This window comes from Eubalaena glacialis, chromosome 4, assembly GCF_028564815.1.
Source record: "Eubalaena glacialis isolate mEubGla1 chromosome 4, mEubGla1.1.hap2.+ XY, whole genome shotgun sequence".
Taxonomy (NCBI): Eukaryota; Metazoa; Chordata; class Mammalia; order Artiodactyla; family Balaenidae; genus Eubalaena; species Eubalaena glacialis.
Window position 1 is genome coordinate 168,654,641 of NC_083719.1, and position 18,096 is coordinate 168,672,736.

The 18,096-nt window shown below is 40.7% G+C and overlaps 1 protein-coding gene across 1 annotated transcript; it reads right to left on the minus strand.

Annotated features, from left to right (window-relative positions):
* Positions 1-4,182: 4,182 nt before the first annotated feature.
* On the minus strand, positions 4,183-5,860 carry ZFP2 (ZFP2 zinc finger protein). The gene has a single exon (XM_061190090.1). It carries the CDS (start codon positions 5,858-5,860, stop codon positions 4,466-4,468), a length of 1,395 nt encoding a protein of 464 aa, XP_061046073.1. The 3' UTR covers positions 4,183-4,465.
* Positions 5,861-18,096: the final 12,236 nt, after the last annotated feature.

The following is an 18,096-nucleotide window of genomic DNA, read 5'->3' on the forward strand; positions in this document are numbered from 1 at the left end:
GCTGTGCCTCGGCCACGGGGATGCAAAAAATGCCAACAGTGTGGCCTGGCGTTCGGGCTGGGGCGTAGTTCGGGCGATGAGTGGGGCCCGGGGACCGGGAGGACGGAGGTGCGGGCTGAAGGCCTGCGGACCAGTGAGGAGGCTGCTGTGGCAGTTCAGGACCCAGCGGATAGTGGCTGGGACCAGAGTGGTGGCCACGGGACCAAGGGCACGGCGCGAGAAACGTCGACAGGTAGAATAAACTTGGTTCTCCACGACTTACCAGGAGGAAGGAGCTGGATGCCAAGGAGTCTGTCTTGTACAACTGGGTGGTATTTAGAAAGGTGGTATTTATTTTTGTGGACAGTATTTTGCGGAGGCGGGCAAGGATGAGGTAAAATATAGAAAGATCCAACTGGAGATATTTAGTTGCCTTTGAATTTTCACGGAGCTCGGGAAGGAAAGATGAGAGAGTTTTAACTTTGTCGGTGGCGAAAAAAAGCCAAGAACGGGACCTGAGATTTGTCAGCTAGGGAACTGTTGGCCACCTCTTAGTGAGCAGTGTCAGTGACTTTCATTACGTGACCCTATGGCATTCTGTTTTGGCTTTTACTGAAGATTTCATTCTATAGACACTTTTGGAGCATTTATGTGTCAGGCACTGTTCTAGGGGCCGGAGAAATAGTGAAACCCTGAACTTATGCAGGTTGAATTCTACTAGAGGGGGTACTCAATAAACAGAAAATATTGATTAGGTAGTGATGACACATTGAGGCTGTGTTACGGTTTAGAGTGTGACGGGGCTGGGGAGGTGCGGATTATTTTCAGTAGCGTTTTGAGAAGTTCTCTTTGAGGAGGTAACATTTGAGCAGAGATTTGAATGTAGTGAGGAAGGAAACCATGTGAATATCTGAGAAGAGAACAGAAATGCTGACCAGAGATAGACATGTGCTTGGTGAGCCTGTGGTTTAGAAAGGCCAGTGTGACAGGAGAGGGCATAGTGAACAAGGGAGAGTGGGAGAGGAGGTTGGAAGGGTAATTAGAGGGCTTGAAGGCCGTCGTAAAAAGTTTGCATGTATTCTCTGTGTGACAGAAAACGATCGAAGGGGTTTGAGCAAAAGAGTGGCTTGGCTGAACACATTTTGACAGAATCACTGGTCCGCTGTGGGGCGAACAGGCTGTGGCGCGGCTAGAGGGAATACAGGGAAACCAGTTAGGAGGCTATTACACCAGTGGGGGGGTGGGGGGAAGAGAGAGCCTCCTACAATTATATCACCTTCCTACAAGGCATTTGCTTTGAGAGCCTAAGATAATTAAGGGTTCTGGATGCCATGCTAAGGAGTTTGGATATTGTTCTGTTTTCAGATATATAAGGATAATAATAATAAAATATTTATTGAGCACTAAATATGTGTTGGGCACTTTCATAAGCACTTTACATTAGTATTGAATGTAATCCAAAGCTATGAGGTTTGCACTGTTAACAAATAAGAAAACTGAGACAGCGATATATTAAGTGCCTTGCCCAAGGTCTCATGTCTAGTAAGTGGGACCAGGAGTCCTGCCCCTGCTAATAGAGGAAAGGTGCAGAAGTTTCCTCCTGACTTGTTGCCCAGAATGGCTGAGCACTGACATACAAGGGCCCGAAGCTTCCAAAACTCCTGAAAAAGTAGTGAAACCTTCATTTATCTGACCCATTTCTCCTGTTGCTCCCTCTAAGTGTTAATATTTTACCAGTTTGGGGTTATTGCATCCATCTTAGGCTTCAATACATTTTATTCTTCCTTTCCCCCTTGTCCTCTGCCTTCCTTTTGAGCCTTTAATTTTGCTACTGTCTTTATAATCTTCCATCTGTTTTCTACCCATCTCTCTGCTCCTTCTTCCCCTCCATTTCTGTCTCTTGAGATCAGGTGGGGAACAAGAAAATACATGAAGGGAAAGGAAGAAGCTGGATGCAAGGGAGAGACATTATTTAAAATCTTAAGTTTCTGAGGTTACAATTAATTCACTGTTTCATTCCTCCTTAGTCCTTGCCTTTTCTAATTCCATAGAGGTCCTGTAGCCCAAAGAGACCAAACTGCTCAAATTCCAAACACTCAGTCCATGGGGAACCTCCCTCCATTGCCACCCACAAATATCTTCTTTACCCATCGTTTCTTGATTCCCACCTCTCCCAGTGGAAAGTTTCCTTCCTCCTGTTGAAAAAGATCCCTGCAGCCTCCACCTGTGCCCCAAATCTTATTTTCCCACTTTGAGCTACACATCCCCTCCTTACTGCACCTTCAGACTCTCCCATGCAGTGATAAATATGCTCAGTTCTTCCACCTTAAATCATACAAACGCTCTTGGCAGATTATTCGTTGGCTAAATCAACACCTTTCTCAATCCCTTTTCCTTGCCTACCTCCTCTATAGGGCTGGAAGAGGTAAGTACTTATTTTTTTCAGCCTCCTTTGCTCCTAGCCTCCATGCAACACAGCTGTGGTCAGTGAGGTTTAGGCAGAAGTCTGCTGAGGGGCTTCTGGGAAAACCTGTTCTGATAAAAGGCACAGATGTTGCTGGTGCTACACACACCCTTTCTTCCTGCTCTGAATGCAGATATTTTACTTGAAGCTATAGGAGCCATCATGTGACATGATGAAAAAGTCATGAAACTCAAGGCATTGAATTATTTTGTCTGAACCAATGCCAACCACCTCCAGATTTGTTATGGGAGAAAAACAAATCCCTATTTGCTTGTAAGCCATTGTTATCTGGGCTTTCTATTATTTGTAGCCAAAAGCTCTTCTGATATATACACCCTCTCTCAACCACAATCTCTCTCTAGTTATCTTCCTAAATCTCTCCTTTCTCAAACTACTAAGTCCTTTTCAACCTTTAACTCACTCTTCAACCCACTAAAATTTACAGAGGTTATCAATAACCAAAACCAAAGGCCATTTTCTATTTTTACCTTACTTTAATCCTCTGTGGCATCTGAAAATATGAAGTATTCCTATCCCTATGCTAAAATTCTTTTTTCTATGCCACCACCTTCTCCTGATTTTTCTTTCTGTTTTTCATTTTTCTTTTGCCTGTTGTTTCCCCTCAGCTTCTACTGATGACGCCTTCCACTTACTGCATTCAGACAGTACTCCCAGAAAACCCTTTATCACTGCCCCTTCTTATTCTACTGCCTATCAGGAATCTTCACTTGGATACCCACAGACTCATATAATACCCCCAGACCAAACTCATCATTGCCCCACAAAGTCAGTCAACTTTTTGTGTTCTTAATTATGGCACCCATCCACCCAAATAAATTCAAGTGTTCACATTTAATTGATTACATTACCTAGATTCTGCCTTATTATTGCTTGAATTCTTCCTTTCCTCTCCCATCCCACTGCCAGTTTCTCGGTTCAGCCCTTAGAAAACAAAACAAAGACTATCTTATGCAGTTTGATTTCCTAATCATATTTATCACCTATTTAGCACTTATTAAATGTGTATAAAATAAATGAAATTGCCTTAACTACTCTCATAACTATAGATCTATAAAACCTTTCTCTATGATTGTTTTGAATATGTTGTGAGTAGCAAAGATTTTGTTAATATGTCAGATTTTCATGTCTGTTACTGTTTAGCCTCTTTTCCTTTCCACTTTGATAGTTAGAGTATAACACAAAGATGTATTTGAATCCTATGTACTCAAAGACTATATTTGTTATATTGTTTTCTAAGTAATTAGCTTATTTAACAATAGTTTAATGACTGTTAATTGAGAACTTAAAACAGCATGCTATTGCATTAAGATTTGCACAATTATTCTATCACCTGGTAGCAAGCAGCCAATATTTCAGAGGAGAAAATAACAGGGGGAGGGGGAAGGACATGAAGGGATAATAGAAGTTGGTAGAGGTAGAGAATTTTGACTCAAAACATTCAGGGAAACCAGATTGTGGAATAGGAGCATCTAGATAACATATATAACATGGTGAAAAATCAAGCATATTTATGTTTGTAGCATTTTAGAGCTTATAGGGATCTTGGAGCCTTCTAAATCTAAAATCCCTCATTTACCAAATAAGGACACTGGGACCTGGTGAAAGTAGGTGACTTGTCCAAGTTAGTGGCAGATCAGGACTACATACCAGGTCTTTGGGCTATCCAGTTAAGCACTCTCACATTTCCTCTCCAGTGTGAAGTCTCTGATGTCCAAAGGAGAATCTGCAGTATAATACAATAGAACTTATCTTCAGCATGAATCCTCATTGCTTAGAACATTAGCTACTTAAACCTTCTGGTATAAAGTTTTACTTTCTGAATCAAGATTTCTCCACTTTTATATGGTTTTTCTGCAGTGGTCTGTATTTTCTGATATGGTATATTATGCTTCAACTAAAAGATTACTACAATCGTTACATTTATTAGGTTTCTACATTACATGACTTATCTGATTATCACTGAAGAGTTCATCACGGTGAAGGATCCCATGGAAGCTTCCCTCACGTATGAGTTCTCTGATGCCGTGTAAGATTTGTACTCCGACTGAAAGCTTTTCCACATTCATTACACTGATAGGGTTTCTCTCCTGTATGAGTTCTCTGATGCACTATAAGGGATGAATTCTTAATGAAGGCTTTTCCACACTGATTGCATTCATAGGGCTTCTCACCAGTATGAATTCTTTGATGCTCAATAAGGTATGCGCTCTGGCTGAAGGCCTTTCCACATTCACTGCATTCATAAGGCTTCTCTCCAGTATGAGTAACCTGATGTACAGTAAGGGATGATCGCCCAGTGAAATGTTTTCCACATACCATACACTCATAAGGTTTCTCTCCAGTATGAATTCTCCGATGCTGAGTAAGAGATGAATTCTTACTGAAAGCTTTCCCACACTGATTACATTCAAAAGGTTTTACTCCAGAATGAAGTCTCTGATGCTCTATAAGGTATGTACTTTGGCTAAAGGATTTCCCACATTTGTTACATTTGTAGGGTTTTTCTCCAGTATGATTTCGCTGATGCAGGGTAAGAGCTGAGCTCTTACTAAAGGCTTTTCCACATTCACTACACTCATAGGGCTTTTCTCCAGTATGGCTTCTCTGATGAACAGTAAGATGCATACTTTGACTGAAGGCTTTTCCACATTCATTACATTCATAGGGTTTTTCTCCTGTATGAGTTCTTTGATGCACTGTGAGATTCATACTTTGGGTAAAAGCTTTACCACATTCATTACATTTGTAGGGTTTCTCTCCAGTATGAATCCTTTCATGTTGAATAAGGGATGAATTCTTGCGGAAAGCTTTTCCACACTCTTTACATTGATATGGTTTCTCTCCAGTATGAGTTCTTTGATGAACAGTAAGGTTCATGCTCTGACTGAAGGTTTTCCCACATTCATTACATTTGTAAGGTTTCTCTCCAGTATGAATTCTTTGATGCACGGTAAGCGAGGAGCGTTCAATGAAGTGCTTCCCACATACATTACAGTTATAGGGTTTCTCCCCTGTATGAGTCCTCTGGTGCTTAAGGAGGGATGAACTCTGGCTGAAGGTTTTCCCACACTCGTTACATCCATAGATTTTCTTTCCTGCAAACATTCTTTGAGTTTTAATTAATTCAGCATTTTGTTTAGTGTCTTTTCCATGTGAATTCCAACTGTGAGGACTTTTCCCCACAGGAATAGTTTGTTGTGTATCAATGATTGAACCCTGACTGAAACATCTTTCAAATTCATTACCTCCACATGTCCTTCTCACAGTGAGGGTTTCCTTATGGGTAATGTGTACTTGGCCCAGATGTCTATCCTGGTTTTTCTGTTGCCCCTCTAACCAATTATCAGGTTCCCAGGTTTCCCCTAAAGAAGAATGCCAGAGACCTTCTCTTTCCATTATTACCCCATAAGATAAATCTTCAGTAATTTGGGCTTTGTAGTTGACTCTTTGGTTTCAAGTCTTGTCTCCCAGTCTGAAAAAAATAAAAAATTCAAATACACATTGGTTTCTGTGCTGGGAGACTGAAAACTGTATAAGGCAGGAATAAGAGAGTGAAACTGAGAATAACTATAGGGCACATTTGAGAGCTTTCAAAGATGTCCCTATAATTAGGAAGAGAATTGGAAGGGAGGGAAAGAACAGTGAGCCATCCATAAATAATAGGGAAACTAGAAGCAGGGTAAGCAGAGGAAAGAGTGAGCCTATGCAGGAGGGATAGATACTGAAATCACTGACCACTGGACAAGGCTAAATAATGTATATGGAACTAAGGGAAGATATACAGACGAGCTGGGATTGGGAGAGGCAGATCACAAAGCCCTGGCACATTTATCTGGTACTCCTACCAGCAGTTTCTTCCCTCCCGAAGGCTGCCTGTAATTCTGATACTAAATCTTCATAAAACATCACAGTGTGAAACAGTGAAAAGATTGTTTACCCTAGAGTCAGACAAACGTCGGTTTAAACACTGGCTGTTAATCACTTATCATCTTAAGTAGCTGTTTCTCTGAGTCTGAGTTTCCAGAGCTATAAAATGAGGATAAAATAATCTGATAAGGATTAAGTAAATCAATGTATATAAACTACCCTTAGGGAACATACTTGTCTGGAACATAAAATACCAGAACATACTTGAAACTTAAACTCTCAAGGTAGGACGGCAAAATCTAAAAGCTCCTCTCTGCTCCGCAAGGAGCATGTGATTTTCTCACTCTCTTTAGGTAAGAGAGTCCTAAAGGGCCCTACCCTTTCCTAAATATCCATTCCTTACAGATAAGAACTGGTGGCAGAGGCAGGTAGGGGAGAATCGGTTGAACTGCTTGAGATGGGGCTGGAGGAAAGGCCTTGTAGCCACTCAGACTTTATTTTCTCAGATCCCATTTCTTATCCCAGACAAAACATCCTGTAGGCAGAGAGGCAGAGGACAGGGAACTACAATCTGAGAATCACCTTGTCAGCTTGATCAAAATTATCAACACTGAACCAACAGACCAAAGGTCTGTGGGCAGGAGGTTTACTATGAAGCAAAAGATACACATGAACTGGACTTCCTCCTTCCAATCTGACCTGCTTACATAAAACAAGGGAAAAAGTGGAAAGCCAAGCAGGCTTCACCTGTAAAACACACACACCACCAAGTAACCTCAGAGAGGACCTATCCAGTCAAGCATGAAATACCAACAGGCAACACATGAACTGGAGGCTGCCTCTTGCCCCGCTTCACTCTATCATATCCAGCTATCCAACTGAAGTTCTTTGAGATCATTCCAAGTGCTACCCAGTAAACAACATAAAGGACATGGGGCATCTATTCACACTGTTAGACAAATACAATGTCCAGACAGACAAAACTATTCAAAGATAAATGACACAAAAAATATCAAATTTGGAAACTAGGTAGAGGTTCAAGAAATTTTTAAAATAATAAAAGCAGGAGAACAAGGCAGGGGGGAAGCATTAAAACCAAATGGGAGAATAAACATTGGAAGAATAAATGTTTCCAGTCATCAAAAGATGTAAAAAAAGTAAAAAAAAAACAAAAAAAGTTACATACTGGGAGAAGGGATTTGCAACACGTGACCCAAAAAGAGCTCTAGAACTTAGACTTGGAAAACAATACCTGTAGAACACTAAGCCCACTAGAAAAATCGACAAAAGGCTTGAATAGACACTTAAGGAAAGGAAACCTGGGGACTTCCCTGGTGGCGCAGTGGTTAAGAATCCGCCTGCCAACGCAGGGCACACGGGTTTGAGCCCTGGTCTGGGAAGATCCCACATGCTGCGGAGCAACTAAGCCCGTGCGCCACAACTACTGAGCCTGCGCTCTAGAGCCTGCAAGCCACAACCACTGAGCCCACATGCCACAACTATTGAAGCCTGCGCACCTAGAGCCCGTGCTCTGCAACAAGAGAAGCCACCACAATGAGAAGCCCATGCACCACAACGAAGAGGAGCCCCTGCTCGCTGCAACTACAGAAAGCCCACACACAGCAATGAAGACCCAATGCAGCCAAAAATAAAAATAAATAAATTTATTTAAAAAAAGAAAAAGAAAAGGAAACCTGAATAGCGAGTAAACATAAGCAAAGATGCCAATACAAGAGTAACAAGGAGAAGTTTGAGTAAAGCCTCAGTGAGATACTATTACCACATCCACCTGAGAAACAAAATTCAAAAATTCAAACTGACAGCTTCAGAATTTAGAAAGATGTGCAGTATGGGGAACTTTCACATACTGCTGGTAGGAGTGTAATTTGGTTCAAGTATTTGAAAAACAGTTTAGCACTACCTAGAATGTAGAACAGGCACACAGACTATGATTTAGCAAATCCACTAGTAGGTACATACACTTAGGTAAATCTATCTTGTAAAGGTTCACCATGATTCATAATTTTTAAAGTAGCATTGTGTACAATAGCAAAAAACTGGAAACAACCCAAATGTCTACCAACAAGAGAAAGGATAACTGAATTGTCAAATACTTATACAAGAGAAATGAAAACAGTGAATGTTATGGATTTCACGTCTGTTCTCCCCAAAATTCATATGTTGAAGCCTAATCCCCAGTGAGACAATATTAAGAAGTGGGGGTCTTTGGGTCATTAAGTCATGAGGGTAAAGCCCTGATAAGATTAGTGCCCTGATAAGAAGTGGCACACACGAGGGAACTTGCTCTATCCTGTGAACCAGGAGGAGGGCCCTCACCAAAAACCCATCCATGCTAGCACCCTGATCTCAGACTTCCAGCGTCTGGAACTATGAGAAATAAATGTCTGATAAATTCAGTCACCTGGTCTATGGTATTCTGTTACAGCAGCCTGAACTGCTTAAGACAGTAAACGTTAATAAACTAAAGCCACACATATCAATATAAATGAATAAATAATTTAAGCAAAGTCACAGAAAAATAAATACAGTAAGAGTCCATTTAGGTAAAGTTTAAAAACAGACTATAACTAAATATATTGTTCATCTGTGGATAGCAATACTATAAAGAAAAGCAAGGGAAGGGATTTATCACAGAAGTGAGAACAGTGGTTATGTCTTGGGTAGAGGAAGAGGATGGGAATGAGGAGGTGCATATAAAGCTACTAGTGTACTAGCAGTGTTCCGTTTCTGAATCTGAATCTGGGCTCTAGTGCCTCAGTGTTTGCTTTCGTTATTATTCATTCATTTTTATCATCATGAACTATAAAAAAAGCAGTACGGTTAAGACAACAACTTTGGAGCCGCTCCGCCTGGCTGCATCACTGTTAGCTGTGCGACCTTGGGCAGATTACTTAACCTGTCCTGCGCTCCAGTTTCCTCATCATAGGTTAAATGGTACCTATCTAGTGTTGCTATGTGAACAATAATTAGTTGATATTTATAAAGGGCTTAGAAAACTAGGTAGGTTTTTGCTAAGTAGTACCCATATTTCACACATTCTTCTGTATATATGACATTTCAAAAAACAAATGAGAAGAACAACAAAATATTTTCTATTTTGGAAAATATTGATCATTTTAAGTTGAAACATATACTGCAGAAAACTTAATAGTAAGGGTTCAGTATATCTTCATGGAATTTAGAGACCTAACTTAAAAAGTTACCTCTGGGGCTTCCCTGGTGGCACAGTGGTTGAGAATCTGCCTGCTAATACAGGGGACACGGGTTCGAGCCCTGGTCTGGGAAGATCCCACATGCCGCGGAGCAACTGGGCCCGTGAGCCACAACTACTGAGCCTGCGCGTCTGGAACCTGTGCTCCGCAACAAGAGAGGCCGCAACAGTGAGAGGCCCGCGCACCGCAATGAAGAGCGGCCCCCGCTTGCCGCAACTAGAGGAAGCCCTCGCACAGAAAAAAAAAAAAAAAAAAAAAAACGAAGACCCAACACAGCCAAATAAATAAATAAAAATAAATAAATAATAATAATTAAAAAAAAAAAAAAAGATCCCATAGATCATGAGGGGCAGAGCTGGGACTTGAATGCAGACCTTCTGACCTTAGCCCAGCCCCCTTGCCTGGTGTCCAGGCTTCCTTTAAAAAAAAAAAAAGTTACCTCTGAAGATTTGCTGCTTAAGAAAAAGAAAAAAACATAGACTGCCCTACAAATTTTTAAAAAACTGGCCTAAGTGATCACTCCAAGAACATGGGATGCCGAAGGACAGTGGAGTCATGTCTACAAAGGACTGAGGAAAAACTGATGTGACTCAAGAATTCCACATAGCCAGTTTCTATACATGCATAGGAAAAAAACAAAACACGTTCTTAAATATGAAAGATTCAGTAATTGCAATACTCCTAAACCACTCCTGAAATATTACTTAAATGTTTAAATGTTTGAACAAAGGATTTATCCATGAATTCCAGAATGCTCACTATTAGGAATCTAGTAATATATTAATAGGTCATGGGAAAAAGGGCATATGATCAACCTGATGGATGCTTCAAAGTATTTGATAATATCCAACATCCAATCCTGATTCAAAAACAAAAATATTAGCATTGTACCAAGCATAAAAATAAAACACTAGAAGAATTCACACTAAAAAACAGAATCAAGGAAAGGATGCTTACTATTACTGCAACTATTTAATATTGTTCCAAAAGTGTGACCACTTTTAGACAAATGAGAGGGGAGGAAGTTTCATTTTTCCCAGATTACATGACTGTCTCTGTGGAAAACATAAAATTGTTAAGGTGGCTTTACTCATATTAGTGAAGTATTGAAGGTTGGAACTGAGCACTAAAGATCAAAACCATAGCTCTTTCAGGATTGGACGACATTTCAGATCCTTACCATTTTGCTCTCATTAAATAAGGACCTGTAACATGCACAGCTTTATGCTTGGCCACAATAAGAGTTCAATGATTGTTAGTGGTTATCATTATCATTATTATTTTATGTAAAACAATATACAGCTCTCTCTTCCGTTCCTTTATTCCTAAGCAGTTCTTCCAAGTGATGGCCCATACTCCCTTACAGTCTTAGAATGCCTAGTTAACTTTAGGATTTATATTAACTTTGGTACTCATCAGGACATAAGAGTCCCCAGGACCAAGGGGTATGGGAAAGCACAGTTCTTTCAGTATTTATGGCTGGGACTGGCTGTAGTAGAGGCCAAGAGCCTGCAGAGTATTTGGCCGGGGGTCGGGGGCCCGGGTGAGAGACTTGGGCAGCAGGCCCTGCTCTTCCTAGGGCAAGCTGATTTCTTTCTTTTCTCCTTTTATATTTCTTCCAGCCTAATAGTTAAGTTACTCCTTCCATTCAACCAGACTATTTCAATACTCACCTGACTGGACTTCCTACGTAACACTCTTGCTACCCTACAGTGCATTCTCCACAAAGCAGCCAGATCGATCTTCTGAACATGATAAATCATTCATTCAATAACTATTTATTGAGTGAGGCACTGTTCAAGGTGCTAGGGATACAGCAATGAACAAAAGTGCCCTGTAGGAACTTATATTTTAGTGAGAGGAGGAAGGGTAATCAACATAATAAATAAGTAAAATACTTAGTATTTAAGTGGTATACATTACAGAAAAAATAAAAGCAATAAAATGGAAATAGGGAATATGATGGGTAAGGGGAAAAGTTTGTAATTTTAGATACAATCTTTGGGAAAGGCCTCACTGACAAGGTGACACTGAAGACAAGACTTTAGGGGCCAAGGAGGGAGTCACAGGACTATCAAAGGGAGAGCATCCCAGGCAGAAGGAACCACCAGTGCTGAGAGCCTGTGCAAGGAAGAACAAACTTTTTGGATTCATCTACATTGATTACAGTCTTTTAGATTAGTTTTCCTACTGGAAGCAAAGATATGTGCCTGTACTAACCATTAATGAGGCTCATTATGAAGGTGGCATGAAGGTAGATGGGGACTCGGTAAGAGCACATAAATTCTCTCTCTTTGTGTGTGCATGTGTACACACGTATACATTTACTCACACACAGAGGTAAATCAGATGATGCCTGGGAAAGAGCTGAGCACAGCACTCGGTTGCCGCTTTCCCCTCTTGGCTTTGGACAGCACAATGAGACTAACTGGCAGTAACATCAAAGAAAATCTAGAAAGAACAAGATCTGGAGTTTGCACATCATCATGCTTTCCGAGCTCCGTTCTCTTCCTCCACTTTTCTGTGTCTTTATTTCCTTCTCTCCAACGGGTACCTCTCTGCTCTTGTAAATGCATTCAAGTCTCTATCTCAGTAAAAAACAAATCGGAGGCATTCTACATCTGACTTCTTTCAGGTCCTGCCCTTTCTTCCTTTTCCTTCAAAGTTAACTTTGTTGAAAGGATGGTCTGTACTTAAAAGTCTCCCTCTTTTTGGTGGGGGGGGGGGTTTGGTGGTGGGACTTGCTGCACAGCTTGTGGGATCTTAGTTCCCTGACCAGGGATTGAACCTGGGCCCTTGGCAGTGAGAGTGCAGAGTCCTAACCACTGGACCACCAGGGAATTCCTCGTAAAAGTCCTTGTTTACTTCTTCACTCTTCTCCCCAGGTACATGTCCTGCAGCACCAGAGTGCTCCTCCCTGGGTTACAGGCCACTTCCTCAACACTAAGACCAATAGCGTTTCTCATTTCTTACTTGGCACTGTTGCACTCTTCTCTGTTTTTCTCTCTTCCCTTGGCCCGGCTCTCCATAACTCTCCTCTCCCTCTGACCACTTTTTCTGTCACCTTTGCTAAAGCATCTTTGGCCCCCAGTCAAATGTTATTCCTCAAGATTCCATCCTTGCTGCTTTGCCCTTCTTATTCACTCTTCCTGATAATTAAAAATATTCATTGATATGAGTGTCATAAATATAATTATAATTTTCAAAGCTATAGTTTTACCTGATTACTAAAAATTCTACTTGATGTCATCTAATATTCACTCAACAAAGATATTAAATACCTACTCTCACAGACAACATGCTAGGCAGGGGATATAAATAAAAGTAAGCTCAATCATGACAATTCAGGGAGCCTACATACTAGTGGCTAGATAGATATTCAAAGAGACAAGAGAAATACAGTGTGAAATGTAATCATACGCAAGTGATAAATCTTTAGTATTCAGCCCAATAGAGAAGTTGGAAGGTGGGTAAAAAACTGGGAGAGGAAAACCCAGTATGAGCAATACCTTTGTTTGCCTCTGATCCTTCTAGAAAACCCACCAACATGACAGTGAAAGAATGAAAAAGTCATAAATAAATGCACTAAAATAATCTAGGGAACAAAATGCTGCAAAAGAAAACCAAAACCAAAACAAAAAACCCCTACCAAAAATATAATTTATATATCCTCATACAGACAAGAGAAGTTAATACATGCATTTTAAAAGATTGCTATTAAAAAAGAAGGAGCACTTAGAGAATGAGAAGGCCCATAGAAATAAAAAATATGATAGTAGAAATAAATTTTTTCACAGAAGGACTGAAAGACAAAGTTTAAAGAAATCTTCACATCTCACATTTTCCCTTCAAACAATGCCATGCAATTTACCACAAGGTCTTTGCACCTGCTGCTCCCTGTGCCCAGAATGTGCTCCCACATGACCATCACTTTGAGTATCTGTTCAGTAGTCACCTTAAAGAAGAGGCCTTCCCTGATCACCCCTATAAAACAGCACTCCTGTTAACTGATCTACTTCCCTTACGATGCTTTGTTTTTCCATGCAGCACCTGACTCTATGAATAGTCAGTCCCTCCCTTCTTCCTTCCTTTCTTCTCCCTTCTCCTTCCCTGCCTTCTTTCTTGATTAATTTTTGTTTCCCCGACTAGACTATAAACTCCACGTGGAAACTCTGTCTGTTTTGCTCATTGCTCTACCCCCAATGTTAGGAACAGGGCCCAGTGCTCAAAAAACATTTGTTTGTTATTTATGTAAGAATACAAATAGCAATAGTAATTGAATCCACAGAAATCTGTAATAAAGTTAATTAAAGCTACCTTAAGCAATCATTCTACACCTAAAAATTAGCATGAAAAGCATAAGATAATATCCAAAGTTGTGCAATATGTAGCAAGAGCCACAAAAATGTATATATCCTTTGACACAGTGACCCTTCCAGAATCCTGTTCTTTAGAAAGCTTAATGGAAACAAGCAGCGATGGTCACAAGATGATTTTTTTCCTATCAATGTTTTTTTACTGATTTCTTTTATTGCTCTGTACTTAGATAGCCATACACTATCCAGAGATCAAAAAATATCTGCCTGACTCTTTAAACAGTGTATGAAAAGAAGTGATCAACACTTTCACATGAGTAGAAAAGATAAAGGTGTAAAATGCATTTTTTCAGAGAAAAGTCATGATAACATCTAATAAAGAAATTTCAGTTGTGAGGGGGATTAGTAGGCAGATAACAAAGATTACAAAGCATTAAATGCTTAGAGGAGAATGGGATTAAATAAGTAGTAGATTCAGATTAAAAATTTAGGAATGAGAAAGGAAATACATAAAATGTTAAGGTTACTAGTAAAAAGAACAGGGCTAAACTCACTTGTCATTTGTTTTTAAATGAAGACTGTATAAAACACCTATATAATTCAGAGGAAGAGAAACGTTAGTTTCCTTTTAAAAAGCTGACAAATGTTTAAATGCATAATGGAAAGGAAGCTATGGATATAGGTAATGGCTGAGAAGAAAGATTCACGAAAGAAAATAAAGAGAATAAAGTAGAGGGGGATAGAAAGACAGGGATTGAAAGTACAGATGAGGGAAATCCCTGGTGGTCCAGTGGTTAGGACTCCACGCTCTCACTGCTGAGGGCCCGGGTTGGATACCTGGTCAGGGAACTAAGATCCCATAAGCCACGCAGCATGGCCACAAAAAAAAAAGAAAGAAAGAAAGAAAGAAAGAAAAAGAACAGAAAGCACAGATGACAGAAGAAGAAATAATAACTGCTGACATTTACTGAATGTTCAGTATGTTCCAGGCAATTTAAAAGAGTCACAAATGTAGTAACTCATTTAATCCTCATAAGATATTACCTCCCACTGAGGTAAGGACACATGCAAGACCTCAGCAGGACGAGTGACATCAACAATGCAGAGGCATCTGAGAAACACACAGCAAATGGTACAGGTCTCAAGAGACCCAGAGACCTCTGAAGTGGTTTCTCCCCAAGGTGACACTCATGGAACAAGTTCTTGCAGCCAGATCCTTACCTGGGGAAATGCACCCTGGATGTTCTTTTGTCATCAGGCTCAGTTCTCAATCCAGCTGAGATATCACATTTGGTTTGGAAAGCTGATGCCCTGCTCGGGAGGAAAAACACTAAATTTGACTTCTGAACTGAGCATAAAAACCACTCCCAGCATATGTCTTATCCCTTCCTCTTCAGGGCTTCTGTAACAAAGGAAGGTGTGGCTTCTGAGATTTCCCATTTTTCCATTCTCTATAGAAAAGGGCTTTCACCTTGAAAGACAGGACACTAAGGAACTACCCTAAAACAATGTCCTGTAGTATCAGGATTTCAAGTCCAAATTCACAAATTTCAGAGGCTGTACAAGATGTCAATAGTGGGAAAGATGGCAATAGGTAGGTTTTGAGTTACAAGGAGAAGTCCTTACCCAGCAAAACCAGGTTACTGTAGTTTCCCAGCATCACTTTCCCATACAAGTTCCTCTGAGCAGAATTTAGATTGGACCCACTCCTCCCAGGTGAGATCTACAGACACATCCTTGAATGTCACTGATTCCTGAAACTATAAATTTCTACTGAACAAAGGATTATGCCAGTAACACCCTCTAAGGAAATTAAAAAACAAAACACAAAAAAAAATCAGCATTAGAAGGGACAGAAGAAAGAGATCTGTGAGAGAAAAATGTTATCCTCCAAAAGAAACTAAACATCTGCAACAAAAACAGACATTATCATGAAATAATCAGAGACAAATATAGAAAGTGATTTGACATTTAAGGACAGGAAGAGGAGGTATAAGGAGTCATAGGGAAGGATAGTGAAGGCTGCTCTAGATTAGCACTGGAGAAGAGTAGGTGGTGTTCTGATTGTATCCTATTCACTCCATTGATGAAGGAGGGATTCCTCACCCTAAATAGCACAGGGTGACCGAATATATGACACCCAGCACTGGACAGATGAGCCTGACAGGAGTTCATTAGTCACAAGTTGGCCTCACAACCCCACACCATGCAAGACCACTCGGGGCCTGTACTCAGGCACAGTGAACCGCAGGGGCTGTGGGAGGCAGACTTGGTACTGGCAGGAGGCTGAGGTGACCCTTGGTTCCCACGGGAAGATGTGACTGGCTTGTTTGAACACTTTCGTGGGCTGCTAGGGAGGTGAAAACCATTAGGTTGAGGATTAGGAGGGGTGTACCTGGCCAGGCTGACAGGGGAGCTAGTTGGGTGTGCAGCCTTTCCCAGTGGGTGGGGGCCTATCCGGGGAGAGCAGGGGAACTCACAATGAGGTCTTTGGAGCTCCCTAAGGCTCAGAGTTGTAGAAGCACCACATGGAATTTTAGGCTTTACAATCACTGGGTGGGAATTCCAGTTAATGCGGGGAAAGCATGTGCAAACAGGATAAAGCTAGACTGTGATTGGTCTATGAGACAACAAACAAAACACCCAGCTTGACTTGAAAATGGCATTTCAAATTTATAAGCCCATTTGAGCTTTGTTTTCTAGCCCTTAGACTAGGAAATAAAACTCTGTAAGCATTCACTATCTATTTGATGCGTATGATGGTTAATTTCATGTGTCAACTTGACTGGGCTAAGGTATGCCCGGAGAGTTGGTAAAGCATTATTTCTGGGTATTTCTGTGAGAGTTCTCCCATTTGAATCAGTAGACTGAGCAAAGAAGAGGTGGGAGGGCATCATCCAATCTGCTGAGGGCCCAAATAGAACAAAAAGGCTGAGGAAAGGCGAATTTGCTCTCTCTGCTTGAGTTGAGATAGCCATCTTCTCCTGCCCTTAGACATAAATGCTCCTACCTCTTGAGCCTTCAGACTCAGACCAGGACTTAGCACCATCGGTCCCTGGATCTCAGGCCTCCGGGTTTGGAGTGGGACTGCAGCACTGGCTTTCCTGGGCCCTACGAGTGTAGATGGCAGATCATGGGGACTCTTCGTCCTGCATAATTGTGTGAGCCAATTCCTCATAATCTCTTTCTGTATATCTACATATATCCTATTGGTTCTGTTTCTCTGGAGAACCCTAACTAATACAAGGAGGGAACACTAACTGAGTGGCAGTTACCATAAAAGATAACTCACATTGTACTCAGTTTTGTACTAATAGGAGGTTCATATGCCTCAGCTCATTTAATCCAAAGGACAACCTGCTAAAGTGACAGAATTAAAGTCATCATTTTACAGATGAGGAATCTGAGGAACAGAAAGGTTAAATAACCTCTCCAAGATCATACAGCTTGAACCCAAGGCCATCCAACTCCTCATGTTGTGAGGAGAAGGCCAAGAAGAGACCCTAGCAATCCTCAGCAAGAGGAAGAGCGAGAGAAAGACAGAAAGGGAGATGGAAGGAGACTCAGGATTGAAGCTCAGGAGAAAGAGGGTTTCAAAGAGGAGGGACTAGTCAACACTATCAGAAGCTGGGTGGGTCAAACAGAATGATGATTGAAAAGAATCTGCTGATTCGAAAATTAGCTAATTTTAGAAGAGTCATGAAGGAAGAAGTCAGCTTGCAGTGAAGAAGATAAGGAAGATAAGGAATCAGAAGCAGTCAGATGAAATTACTTCAAACTTTTTGTGAAGATGCGAGACAACACTGTACGAAAAGAAGTAAGGAATAAGTCGTGTAAATAAAGCAATGGAAAAGGTTTTCGTTTAAGGACAGAGAGCACTGTAATATGTGAGTAGGCAAAGGGGAGAAAGTTAGTGGAAAGAAAAGGACTGGAGAGACCAGAGATGGAATGAAACCAATTTCCAAGCAAGTTGTGTATTTTACATCCTACTGGCTATGAACTCCAGAAAGTGTCAACCCTGAGGCACAGAATGTATTATATATCTTTCTACCTCATTATTTTCTCCTAATACTTTTAAATCAATATATCAAAATAACAAAAAATATGTTAAAAATCACCAATAGTGACACAAATAGTGTCAAGAAAAGTAAAAGTAGCTACTAGAAGGATATAAATACATGGCAGAATTTTCATTTTATGAAAGGAAGAAAAGGAA

What these genes read in the sequence shown, in the direction of transcription:
- ZFP2 (XM_061190090.1), bottom strand. Translation starts at nt 5,860, where the DNA reads ATGGAAAGAGAAGGTCTCTGGCATTCTTCTTTAGGGGAAACCTGGGAA.